This window comes from Podarcis vaucheri, assembly GCF_965113315.1.
Source record: "Podarcis vaucheri genome assembly, chromosome: 1".
Taxonomy (NCBI): domain Eukaryota; kingdom Metazoa; phylum Chordata; class Lepidosauria; order Squamata; family Lacertidae; genus Podarcis; species Podarcis vaucheri.
In genome coordinates, this window is record NC_138759.1 from 101,413,149 (window position 1) to 101,426,454 (window position 13,306).

At 40.7% G+C, this 13,306-nt stretch overlaps 1 protein-coding gene and 1 long non-coding RNA gene across 4 annotated transcripts in view; one reads left to right on the plus strand and one right to left on the minus strand.

Annotated features, from left to right (window-relative positions):
- Nucleotides 1–13,306, plus strand: part of LOC309519201 — a 189,797-nt gene that overhangs the window by 172,460 nt on the left and 4,031 nt on the right. The window lies entirely within an intron of this gene.
- Nucleotides 1–13,306, minus strand: part of LRP1B (LDL receptor related protein 1B) — a 768,212-nt gene that overhangs the window by 33,838 nt on the left and 721,068 nt on the right. For all 3 annotated transcript variants that reach the window (XM_082196914.1, XM_082196915.1, XM_082196913.1), the window contains 6 exons: nt 12,917–13,036; nt 11,384–11,625; nt 8,886–9,109; nt 7,129–7,235; nt 2,673–2,789; nt 1,086–1,259 (listed from right to left, as the gene is read on the minus strand). In XM_082196914.1, coding sequence (XP_082053040.1) covers nt 1,086–1,259; nt 2,673–2,789; nt 7,129–7,235; nt 8,886–9,109; nt 11,384–11,625; nt 12,917–13,036 — 984 coding nt within the window. The remainder of the gene's footprint in view (nt 1–1,085; nt 1,260–2,672; nt 2,790–7,128; nt 7,236–8,885; nt 9,110–11,383; nt 11,626–12,916; nt 13,037–13,306) is intronic.

The window sequence follows — 13,306 nt, forward strand, 5'->3', positions numbered from 1 at the left end:
ATCAACCATAATACACTTGGCTACCAGTATCAGTTAAATAGCAATCTGCACCACCCAAAGGCAGATCTAGTGCATCCACTTATTCCCAGGATGCCAGAAAATAACTCACTTGAGTACACGTTGCCGGCATGCGTAACACCTATGAAGTTGCGTGTTCAGACCCAGAGATCTCCCTTCTAAATAAAGAAACATTTGACTCAAATTTTAGTTTTGGTTTTTGGCAGGCTTTAGGCCACAACTTTATTGATTACAGAAAAGTGAGTGGTTGCATAGGCTCTGGTTCAACTAGCTCCCTACACTCTTGCAGGTAGCGCTGACCCAGAGCTCTAAAATGGGCCAGCCAAGGGTGAACACCTGAGGCAGGTGAAAAGCCTGGGAGCAGACTCTGTTCACTCCCCAGATGCTCCCCTGGACTCAGGCACAGGCACAACCCCGTTTCAGGGGTTGACCAAACCAAGTTGAGTCCCTGGATTCCTTTAACGGAATACCCTTCACATAGGGATGGCGAGACCGTTCTCCCATCCCTATCACCTGAACCAGTGCCTATCCGCAACCTTACAAGTTGTGACGATTTGCTGCATGGCAGGTGAAACCCAAATGGCAACAGCCAATCAGTCAAGTGGAGAAAATTCCTGCTGTGGCCCTGCGATTGACCTTGCTATGACAGATGACACAAGATGGCATAGCAAGGTCAATCGCAAGAGGCCCTAAAATTAGGGAGAGGTGGGCGGGTGTTCTGACGCACGAGCCAAAAGAGGAAGTTCTGGGTCACGTGCATGGGTGTATATAGGTCCCTCAATCCGTTTAGACTGCAACCCCATTGGCCAGATTGAAACCCAGCATCGAGGACCCTACCAACTGGGTGCTGTGGCTATCCAATAGACCCACCCACAACCAAGAGGTCAGTCTCCAGATCTCACCGCAACATGTGCCCTCTTTTAGGGAGGACACGATCTATCATGTTTTCTCATATATATATATATATATATATATATATATATATATATATATATATTCCATGTACAATGTCTTAAATTTATAAAGATCTTAAAATATTGTATTGAAAAGGAACAAAATATACTCACAGTATGTTTGTTTATAGCGATGTGAAATCAAGGCACTTTTTGTCTTATCTGTCTCCGTATTTAGATATTCTACAGAGCCGTGACCAAATTTTTGTACTCTAAATGCACCATTTTTAGGTCCTGCTCCATATATATAATTTTCAAAAATATCAATTCTATGGGGATGGAGTAATCCTTGAAGAAGAAGAAATGTGTACATGTCAATTTAGATGCTATCATCTGGTAACAACATATTGCTAGTTGATATAAGCAGAATTTGGCGTGCCCAAGCAATGAAGCATTTACATGATTTCCCTGCTAGAGATAGTCACCCATCAATCTGCTGCAGGATTCTGGATGAATGTAGCAGGAGACAAAAACTGATTACAGTGGTACCTCTAGTTATGAACTGAATTTGTTCCGGAGGTCCGTTCTTAACCCGAAACTGTTCTTAACTAGTTGCATGCTTTTGCTAATGGGGCCTCTTGCTGCCGCTGTGCTGCCAGGACACGATTTCCATTCTCATCCTGGGGCAAAGTTCTCAACTCGAGGTAACTCTTTCAGGTTAGCGAAGTTTGTAACCTGAAGCATTTGTAACCCGAGGCGTTTGTAACTCGAGGTACCACTGTATTTGGATTGCATCACAGCCCTCATCATAGAGTGCCTTCTTTGTCACTGTTAGGTTTGGCACAGATCTGGTGGATGGTTGAGCTTCTGGGAGGACCACTGTCCTTTGGGCAGGGGGACTCAAGAAGTGTAGTATTCAAGCCTAAGGATGCTAAGGACTTGTAAAGGTAGGTAGTGGGCGTTGTAGGGACTGTTCCTCTGAGATGTCCCCTTCACTCCATTCCTCTTCTTCCAGGTCTGCCGATTAGAATAGGTCTGTGCCAGGAGAAGGCAGGGTGAGTGGGATTTGGGTATTCCCTGCAGCCCTGTCTCTTCGAAGTTAGAATAGATCAGGGAAAGCAGGAGGCCTGGAATCTCTAGCTTAGCCCCTGAGGGGCACCTTAGATCTAAACAGTTTGTACTGAAGGAGTGGGAGAGGAGCCCATCTCTCTTGCAAAGTGACTGCTTTGTTCAGGCAGGAGCAAAAAACTGATTGGGAGCTTCCCACTTTCCCAGGGAGTTTCTTCTTCTCCCTCATGACCAGAGCCATAGGCCTACACTGTTATGCCAGGAGTAGATGTTCAAGTGTTACGTTCTAATAGTTTCAAAGACTCATAGATGTACAAATACCCAAGAATATCCTGTTCATATCACAAGCCCTGCACTAAAGAAGAATTTACTTTAGCCTAACTTTGTTTGTCTAAATTATAATTTGAAAACTTGTTTTTCAAGCACAACAACCAAATGCTGCAGACTTATCTATAAAACTAAACGTATTTGCATGGTGTAGTTTAACCAAAGAATCTGGTTTACTGCCTGTAGAATATAAATTACTTTGGGGCAGAATCCACTGGATCCCATTTTGTGCTGACGTAGAGTGCAATAACCATTTCCAAGACGGTAACTAATTTTAAAAAGATGAAATAAACTTTAAAGCAGTATTTTGATATACGTTGTGATTCAGTTTAGGGTCTGTGGCCACTTGATTCAAATTATACATACCTTGCTTACTGGTCACACATATGACCAAATCAGATCCATCAAAGAGGACACTTCCAATTACAGATAATTCAAAATCAGCCCAGAACAAGCGCTGACTGAAGAGATCAACTACAAGACCTGCAAAAAACAACATTTTTGTCAAAATAATTCTCTTGAAAAATAGTCAGAAAAGAAAAATAGCACATACTCGCTACATAGCAACAACACAAAGGGCAAACACTATTTTAGAAGTTTGCTTATAAGGTTAGGTTTTATATATATAGTTTATATAGTTACAGAATCTCTCAAATGTGTTAATCGCCAATGGATACCAGAAAAACAGGGTTACGAAGCTAATCCAAAAAGAAACACCCCCCAAAAACCAAGACACAGAAGAAAACAATGGCATGGCCCTCCTTCCTTATATCAAGGGCACTACAGACAAAATTAGCAAAATCCTCCATAAACACAATATCAAAACAGCCTTCTGCACCAACCAAAAAATAGCCAATATCCTCAGAAACCCAAAAGACAAAATCCAGCTGGAAAACCAAGGGGTCTATGAAATACCCTGCAAAGTCTGCCCAGCCACGTACATTGGACAAACAAACAGACGAATAAATGCACGTATCGCAGAACACAAGAATGCCGTCAAAAAAGAAGAAAAAACTTCCTCTCTTTTCCAACACATGAAAGAAACAGGACACGAAATTAATTTTGCAGATTCCAAATTGCTCTTTAACATGGAACATCACCACAAGAGAATAATCATGGAAGCCATCGAGATAGAGAAACACCCTCACAACATGAACAAGCGTGACGACACGTCCCGCCTGCCAGACATCTGGAAATTAGCCCTCCCCACAAAAACCGACACCAGAACCAGAGGCACACAGAACGCCGTCACCAATCAACCACACCAGACCCAAACCCAGACCCTCTCCACAGACATATTACAGACTCCATCCAGTAGCCAAACTATAGTGGCACCTCCGGATGCTGCACCCCCCTGCAATCCCTACACAGATCTGGCTGGCACAAGGCACAAAATCACAGCTCGCCCCTATACACGAAGCCAAGCCAGAGCACAACTAAATGCAGCACAGCCATCTTCTCAGAAAAACTCTTCACAAGCTCAAGAGGTCAAGACACGAAAGCTTTAGCAACTAATCTACACTTAATGACCCACCCAGTGGTATTCAGAATATCACTCATGAAATCACTCAAGATATCCCTCAAGTAATTAAGGAACAAAAGAAGAAAAGGCACACTAATCTAGGAACTTCCTCTCTGCCCAGAACGTTGGAGGCTATACACCACACCCCTCAACAGTATTTATAGGAACTCAAACACCAGATTCTGCTCTGTTCCAGTAACAAGAAGCCGAAAGCACCAGCCTGAAGATGACGAGTGAGACCTCGTCGAAACGTCGCCCAGACACCCCGACTCTTACACGGGAAGACACCCGAAGACACCAAAACCTGCATTCCTGTACCCGTGAAAATCTACGAAAGCATATATATATATATATATATATATATATATATATATATATATATATATATGCAGGTTTTGGTGTCTTCGGGTGTCTTCCCGTGTAAGAGTCGGGGTGTCTGTGCGACGTTTCGACGAGGTCTCACTCGTCATCTTCAGGCTGGTGCTTTCGGCTTCTTGTTCAAGCTAATCCAAAGCTAATCCAAAAAGAAACACCCCCCAAAAACCAAGACACAGAAGAAAACAATGGCATGGCCCTCCTTCCTTATATCAAGGGCACTACAGACAAAATCAGCAAAATCCTCCATAAACACAATATCAAAACAGCCTTCTGCACCAACCAAAAAATAGCCAATATCCTCAGAAACCCAAAAGACAAAATCCAGCTGGAAAACCAAGGGGTCTATGAAATACCCTGCAAAGTCTGCCCAGCCACGTACATTGGACAAACAAACAGACGAATAAATGCACGTATCGCAGAACACAAGAATGCCGTCAAAAAAGAAGAAAAAACTTCCTCTCTTTTCCAACACATGAAAGAAACAGGACACGAAATTAATTTTGCAGATTCCAAATTGCTCTTTAACATGGAACATCACCACAAGAGAATAATCATGGAAGCCATCGAGATAGAGAAACACCCTCACAACATGAACAAGCGTGACGACACGTCCCGCCTGCCAGACATCTGGAAATTAGCCCTCCACACAAAAACCGACACTAGAACCAGAGGCACACAGAACGCCGTCACCAATCAACCACACCAGACCCAAACCCAGACCCTCTCCACAGACATATTACAGACTCCATCCAGTAACCAAACTATAGTGGCACCTCCGGATGCTGCACCCCCCTGCAATCCCTACACAGATCTGGCTGGCCCAAGGCACAAAACCATAGCTCGCCCCTATACACGAAGCCAAGCCAGAGCACAACTAAATGCAGCACAGCCATCTTCTCAGAAAAACTCTTCACAAGCTCAAGAGGTCAAGACACGAAAGCTTTAGCAACTAATCTACACTTAATGACCCACCCAGTGATATTCAGAATATCACTCATAAAATCACCCAAGATATCCCTCAAGTAATTAAGGAACAAAAGAAGAAAAGGCACACTAATCTAGGAACTTCCTCTCTGCCCAGAACGTTGGAGGCTATACACCACACCCCTCAACAGTATTTATAGGAACTCAAACACCAGACTCTGCTCTGTTCCAGTAACAAGAAGCCGAAAGCACCAGCCTGAAGATGACGAGTGAGACCTCGTCGAAACGTCGCACAGACACCCCGACTCTTACACGGGAAGACACCCGAAGACACCAAAACCTGCATTCCTGTACCCGTGAAAATCTACGAAAGCATATATATATATATATATATATATATATATATATATATGAATGAAACTGTTGGGAGTGGTCATAAAGAGATTTGGTGTGAGCTGTCACCAGGACATATGTTGATGACACCCAGCTCTATCTACTGGAATAATGTGAAACACTGCAGGTGCTTAATTGGTGCTTGGAGGCTGAATGAGGCCTAACAAACAGAATCCTTGATTCTTCTACCTCCCTCTATGCTATCCTGTCTGCAACTTGAGATTCACCAGGGAGACCATTTATTCCATCATCTAACAAATATGGTCTCTTAATACGGCCTTTTTGGTTTTTGCACTCAGATTGTGGAACACACTTCCCCATAGATTAGAGCAGTGCCAGCATTAGCTAGTTTTTGGTGTCAGGTGAAAATATTTATTTTGGGCTTTTAAACAATATTGGTCTTTGTATCAGAGTGTGACAACTAGGGGATCATGTATATTATTTTACATAGTGATGCGCTTGCTGTGTATTTTATGTTTGATTTTATGTTGCTGTATTTTTGTCTTGTTCTGTGATCTGCCCTGAGATCATCTATTGATGAAAGTTAGGAATCAATCAATTAAAGAACATTCGCTTTTCCCCTTCTTGTTTTTTTCATTGGCTTGCTGCACTGCAGAGCTACGGTCCCTTTGGATACTGCAAACCTCTATATATAATTCACCAAAAAAAAAAAAAATTGATGAGAAGCTACCTCTATTATTAATGTGTGTCTGCTAACATAGTGTTGATCCTATGCACATTTCTTCACAGTTTATAAATATTAGCATTTCTAAGACTGGGGTGGAGAACTTTTGTCCCTCCATATGTTGCTGAACTGCAATTCCTGCGGCCCCTGACCACTGACCAGGCACACTGGGGGTGATGGGGGCTGTAGTCAAACAATATCTGGAGGTCCACAGCTTCCAAGAACAATGATGAACTGTGCCTTATCAGCCTGTAGACAATGACATTACAGTGAAATCTAATAGGCCATGGTTTAGTAAGGAATGATTAAATGATTACTTTGATGATCTGAGTCATGTTAAGAGCTGCAGATGGTAAAAACATTTGAACCATAAAATGGTTTAATTTCTTGCTGCTGCTGTAACAATTTGACATTTTATAAGAATGAAAGGGTTTTTTATTATTTCTACTGAGGTAATAAGCGTAAATCAAATACTGCAAGTTATATATAGCAACAAAAGATCTTCTGAAAGTACAAAATTGATCTTCCACCTGGAGAAAAAGAGGAAATTGCAAAAGGCGTAATTCTGGATAGGTGAAAGAGATACATATCTGCAGCCTCAAAAAAATGACAGGGGGACAAAAGGAAAGGAATGATACCATCCGGTGCAGCATACAGTGGTCTGCTGAATGGGGCGTAATGCAGAATCAGCACCTTCACCACCTCTGAATGAACTACAGAATGTCTTAATTAGTCTTAGCTGAATTAGAATGCATTAAACGTAATTCTAGTTTGGGTCAGAATATTTAAAATATATCAACCATTTTTAACTCACATAGTACGTGTATCCTTGTGACAGATTAAAAAATCATTTAACACATCGAGTCTTTGGAAAAGAATTTACTTAAGGGAAGGGTATAATAAATCAATGTTTTCTGTACCTGTTGGTCTTTGCAAATTTTTTTGTACTAATATCCTCCTCAAGGTCCCATCCATTGCTGCTTCTTCTATGTGAGAATGGTCTCCAATTACTGTCCAGTACATCATGCTGGAAAGACCAAATACGAAATCACATTCTACTGACAAGCGTACATAATGCTAAACAGAAGAGGATGCCAACTGAACTTTGTCACCATCTTCTGTTGGTTTCAACTAAGAATGCAAACATTTTCTTTTGAACATCAACTCCAGTGGATCAGAATAACATCCTATATGCCAAACATTAAATGCAGATGCCCTAGCATTTACCATAATCATGTAAAGGCATCTTGCACCCTGTAAATAGGAGGGCCCAAACCTGTACAAGCAGGCATTCTATGGCAGCAGTAAAGAGTACAGATTTGGCACAGCACTGTGCAAAGTATATCTCATATTGGCACAAATACATGATATCTTGGGATGCGGGTGGCACTGTGGGTAAAACCTCAGCACCTAGGACTTGCCGATCGTATGGTCGGCGGTTCGAATCTCTGCGGCGGGGTGAGCTCCCGTCGTTCGGTCCCATCTCCTGCCCACCTAGCAGTTCGAAAGCACCCCTAAGTGCAAGTATATAAATAGGGACCGCTTTATAGCGGGAAGGTAACGGTGTTTCCGTGCGCTGTGCTGGTGCTGGCTCGCCAGAGCAGCTTCGTCACGCTGGCCACGTGACCCGGAAGTGTCTCCGGACAGCGCTGGCCCCCGGCCTCTTAAGCTAGATGGGCGCGCAACCCCAGAATCGGTCACAACTGGCCCATTCTGGCAGGGGTACCTTTACCTTTACCTTTACCTTTGCCTTACATGATATCTAGAGACCCATTGGATGTTGTTTGACAGTGAGTAGCTTTGATCATTCATGGTGATGTCTCTGCCACCATATTATGACACTGCCTGGCAATGACACAAGTGATCCTTACCCTGCAATTGCCAGTCAGTGGTGACCTCTTAATAGATTGTGTGTTCCCTTGTTCACTACTGTGTTTCCTCCTGAGCTGCCATCATTTAAAGGTTTCTTGGCTAAGGTCATCAATTTGTTGTTGAGGCATGCTTTGTTTTTCCAGGTACATTCCAGTTTGGTTGAATTAATCACATTCTCTGCTAGTCTAACTTTGAGGGGTGGGGTTCTGTTAAATAAATGTGCATGATTCCTTTCTGCATATTCTCTTCTTGCCTCTGGCCAGGATCCAAAGATCCAGCCTACAAGTTCCATATTTTCAACTGGGGCTTTGGATTGCTGTTTATTAAACAGCACTACCCAGTATGGTACAGGGAGTCTGCTGTTCAACAACAACAACAAAAACCCTGTAAAATAATTCTACTAAACATTTGAGGCTAGTCTGAAGTACGTAAGTTCTCTGGAGCCACACTTCTGTCACTAGAATTGTGTCTGTTTCTAAAAGTGAGGTCTTTCAAAAAACTTTTTTAAACTTCATTTAAAGATTGAGTAGGACCTATGTGACTCAGGTGAACCACTTAACATATTATTCACATAGGCTGTTGTGTACAGGATATGTCTTAGCATTGGCTGAATATGTAGCTTAGAATGTGGAGGAAATATGTGTAACAATTATTTTCCTCATTCTGAACAAAAGTCATCCAAGACACAGAAACCACACTGAATGATCTAGTAAGATAAATTTCATAAAGCCAACGATAACATGTACAAAGTTAGGTTTTAAACTCATAGAACAAAAATAGATCAAAGGTCTTCTTAACAACCTACCCTTTGGGAGGGTTTACGGCAATTGCATATGGTTCTCCTGCCATATTTGTAAGGAGCCTTGTGCAGTTTGGTCCATTTATCTGTCCTACATTGATGGAATATCTTAAACTTGTCCAGTGAGTTGTATAATAGCTGAACCAGTGCATTCTAGAATGATCAGTCCAGTAAATATTTCCAGCTATCCAGTCAACAGCAATATCTCTAGGCCTTTTGAATTCAGGACACTAGGAAAAAACACATCAGATTTTAAATTTAAAATGGCATACATTTCTCATATTTTAAAACTAACATTTTAATACTGAGTTCAAATGAACGTTTGAAATAAAAAATTGAAAAGGCGTTAATTTCAATAGTCTGCAATATCATACAATTAAACATGGAAAGATCAGTATCAACAAAGATCTTCTGTGGTTTAACATTAGCAGTCACCAAAGCTTCCCCACTTCTTCTTCTTTTGCAAGTTCCATATGACTACAATAAATTGCTGTAGGGAAAATATGAATAATAGGTAGGAGGGTTGCCAGATGGTTGCTTTGTGATATGTCACAATCGGCAAGCTTTCCATTGCACAGCACAACAGGTAGCTATTTAGGCACCTGTGCTTTGTCGTGTCTGGAAAACATTCATTATGGATTTTGCTAATAACTGTAAATGAATAATTGGCAGCTACTGAGGTACCATGCAGCAGCAATGAAGCAGTCGGGAGGTGGAACCCAACTGACAATGAAAGCAGGGCAGACAACAAGTAGCCCAAAAGTGGGATGATGGAGGAAAAGTCTAGCGAAATCTTCAGGTGATGAAAGAGCAAATGGGGTACAGCAGCTCTGTATGCAAAAGCATAGAAGAGTAGGTAGCAGTCCCAGGAAGATCATGTTTGCTCAGCTCACTAAGTTTAGACACTACCAGACAAGCAGTTCAGGAGCCCAGTTTTTCATTGTAGGGAGCATAATTGGTAAAGAATATTCCTTGAAATTGCAGATCGTTCTATTTCAAGCCTGCTCATTTTGTGGTCCAGCAAATGGTTTTTAGCCTACTGGTGTTATATTTTGATCTGTCAAAATACTTAACAATTTTCTTTTTGCAATTCAGCCAAGTAGAAAAAACGGATATTTTATTTATCAAGCTCCTGATGGTTGTATAAAGCACAGGGTAGACGTGCTTTATCTGATGATCAGACCCCGAACTAAGTATTCTTGTTTATAGCCCTGACCCTTCCCCTAGAATGTTTCCCTCTCAATTTTTCAGGTATACCACTGCTAGTGAGCGTATTATATTGTTTCAAAAATGAACAAACAACAAACAAAAAACCAACCAGAATAATATCTTTGCATTCAAAGTGATATATTGTACACAGAAAACATTTAAAGAAATTCTTTTCATAAACTAAAAGGTCAGTTCAATCTCCAGGTGATATGATAAGGACTGCATGGGGAAATATATGTGTGTGTGTGTGTACACACACCCAGACCCAGACACCCACCCTTAATCCTTGAAAAATGAGAAACCTACCCTCTCTATTTAAATTGAGTATTAAAGAAAAACTCACAATATCATCATAACAGTGTTGCTTTGAGATCATCACATGGGCAATGACTTTATCTAAAGAATTGTGCTTCTGCAGTATTCCAAACTTCTGCATTAGACAATCTGATAGTAACAAAGACCTAATGGTATTATTGTTTGACGCAACAGTTTCCAAAATACACGGACCAAAATTGACTTTGAATTTAGGGGACTAGTCATAAAAAATGCAAATTGGATAACAATTTCCAAACATATTTGAACACTCTTCAATAGCAACAAGTCATTGTTAAATAACTACAAATAATGACCTCAATGTGCTTTCCTCCAACCACCAATGCACTGTGCTTTTTCTCTATACTGCTAACCCCGCCGTCCCCTGCTGCTTCTTTGCTCTGATTTACCCAGTATCTATGCTGCTTTGCAACACAGAAGCAGGTCATTTAGCTTTTGTTTTGGTTGCATGTAACATTTAGTTATTTTTTAAAAAATTCTCATAGATTCCCCTGAAGTCTTAAGCTGAATGACTGAAGTCTGTCAGCTGAAATAACCTGTGGGAGATATTGTGATTGACAACATGCTTTATTTATGTTTGAAGTTTTATTAGTCTCTTTATTTGAATTATTTATATGCCACCCTGGGAAGGCAGCACAACTGAAAAGGCGCTTTCTATGGTCACAACCCACCTAACTTCAAAACGTAGAGGGATTCAGTGGAGGATCTGTGAAGATGATCATAACATTCAGCTGGTTCATGTCAGAGGAGGCAGTCCTTTATGTTCAGAATGAAAAACAAACCCCAGCAGGAGCCCCCTTCGTATTATTACTAACCTAGGCTAATTTGAATAGTAGGTAATCAATCTTGTTTAATGGGGACTTTTTATATTTCAAAATTACCACATGTAGTATACAAAAACCAAGGGGGAAAATCCAGTTCCAAATTAAAAATGAGCAAAAATATATGCTTAGTTTACTTACTATCACACCATTACTGCTTTGTCTCCTTTCTCCCTCATGGATCTTTGTATAGAAAATGCCTCCTGGATTAAACTGAGTACTCCAAATTATAATTTCCCCTTGATAATATAGATCCATTCCAGTTATTCTTGAATTATGTTCAATGTGTGCAATCTGTTGATGAACATCACTGTAGTTGAATGGATATACAAAACCCAGGATATCAGTGTCATTAGCAATGTAGAGAACTTGATCTTCAGAGCCTGGAGATTATTGTAATGAAATACAAAAATAAAGTAAATTTCAACTACTAAGAAGTAATGTGCTTCATGTATGTTAAATTTTCATATTTATTTGGATACTCCTGTTGCCATCCACACCCCACTTAGCTTTGGATACTTTTAAACCCCACTGAAGTCAATGGGGCAGTTTCAAAATAATTCCAGAGGTAAGTGTAGTGTGGAATGAAACCCTATAAACATATGGCCTTCCTACAAATAAAATATAATCTAATTTTAGCAACAAGTGTCTCATATGTAGGTATATTGAGTAACCTCCCCAGGATTATTGTTATGTGGGACTTCAACATTCAAGCCAAAACTGCCTTATCACAGCTGGCTAAGAATTTCATGACCACTGTGACAACCATGGGTCTTTCCCAGTACATTACTAGCCCTACATACAAAACAAGTGTTTGTCTTAGAGGAAAGTATATTCATACTCTTTTCATGGTCAGACCATTTTCAGGTGATTTTTGTCTTACTGTGGCTATTTCTCTCTGTGGAGGTATTAGGCACATTATGATGGCCCACTTCCAGAGATTTGTGGAAGCTGATCAGTTCTTAAATGATCTTGGAGAGTTCCCAGTTAATACGACTGGTGCTCCTGTGGAAGCCCGAGTCTCAGTATAGAATGGTGAGACAGAGAAGGTGGTGTCCTTGCTGTATCAATGACTTTTGAGGCTATCAACCACAGTGTACTTCTGAGGTGGAAGTTTATCTCTTCTTAAACTGCATATTATGTGACTTGGCATTCTGCACTTCAGTAGCAACAGTTCAAGGCTTTTCAATCTGGAATATGATACTGAGAAAAAGCTGTTTCCATAAATGCCTCTCTTTTCAAGCGTAAGAGATGCAAGCACAAAGCTGTAATTATCTCTTCACTTAGGGTGTTATTCTTTTCGGCGCGTATCAGAGATATAAATAGCAACACATGAAAGCAATGCACTTGGACTGCAGAATAGGATGTACACCTCGCACAAGCCAATCATTCAGTATGGAGCCAGGTTTTAAGCAACTTGAGATATGCAGAACTGGGAGGGCTTGGTAAGGATATTGGAGGTTGCAGAGACTTCCCATTGACTAGACTGTCCTGATGCACTGTTTCCATATGCATATGCATATGCATGGGGGGGGGGAGTGGGGGTAGGGATGGGGAGAAGAGAAGCAATTCTCTGTTGAGTTGTACAGGGATTCATTTGCTCATGAGCACTGTGGACTTTTGTGGGAAAGGATCATGTCCAATATGTCAACTAGTATATTCAAATTGTTTTACCTTTTGCAATGCAGCTGCTGTTTCTTTCCTTATAATTTTTTTCACAAGTACATTTGTATGATCCTTTCACATTGATACAAAGTTGGGAGCAGATGCCAAATATTGCACATTCATTGATATCTAGAAAAGAAAAACCTTTATCATTTCTTTTTCAATTCATTGTAGAAAGTCACGACAGATAACCATGAAATTGGAACTCAGATTTTTAAAAGCCCAAAGCAATTCAACTCTTAAAAAAAGAAAAGAAAATAGCTATTAGCTCAGTCTACAGGTTTAACCTTAGACTCCTAGACTAAGCAAAAGATGCTCAGATTTGAGTTTTGGCATATTATTCTAGCTATTGAAAAGAATTTTAGGCAGTCAAGATGGGCAGTTGACAACTTGTAGGCA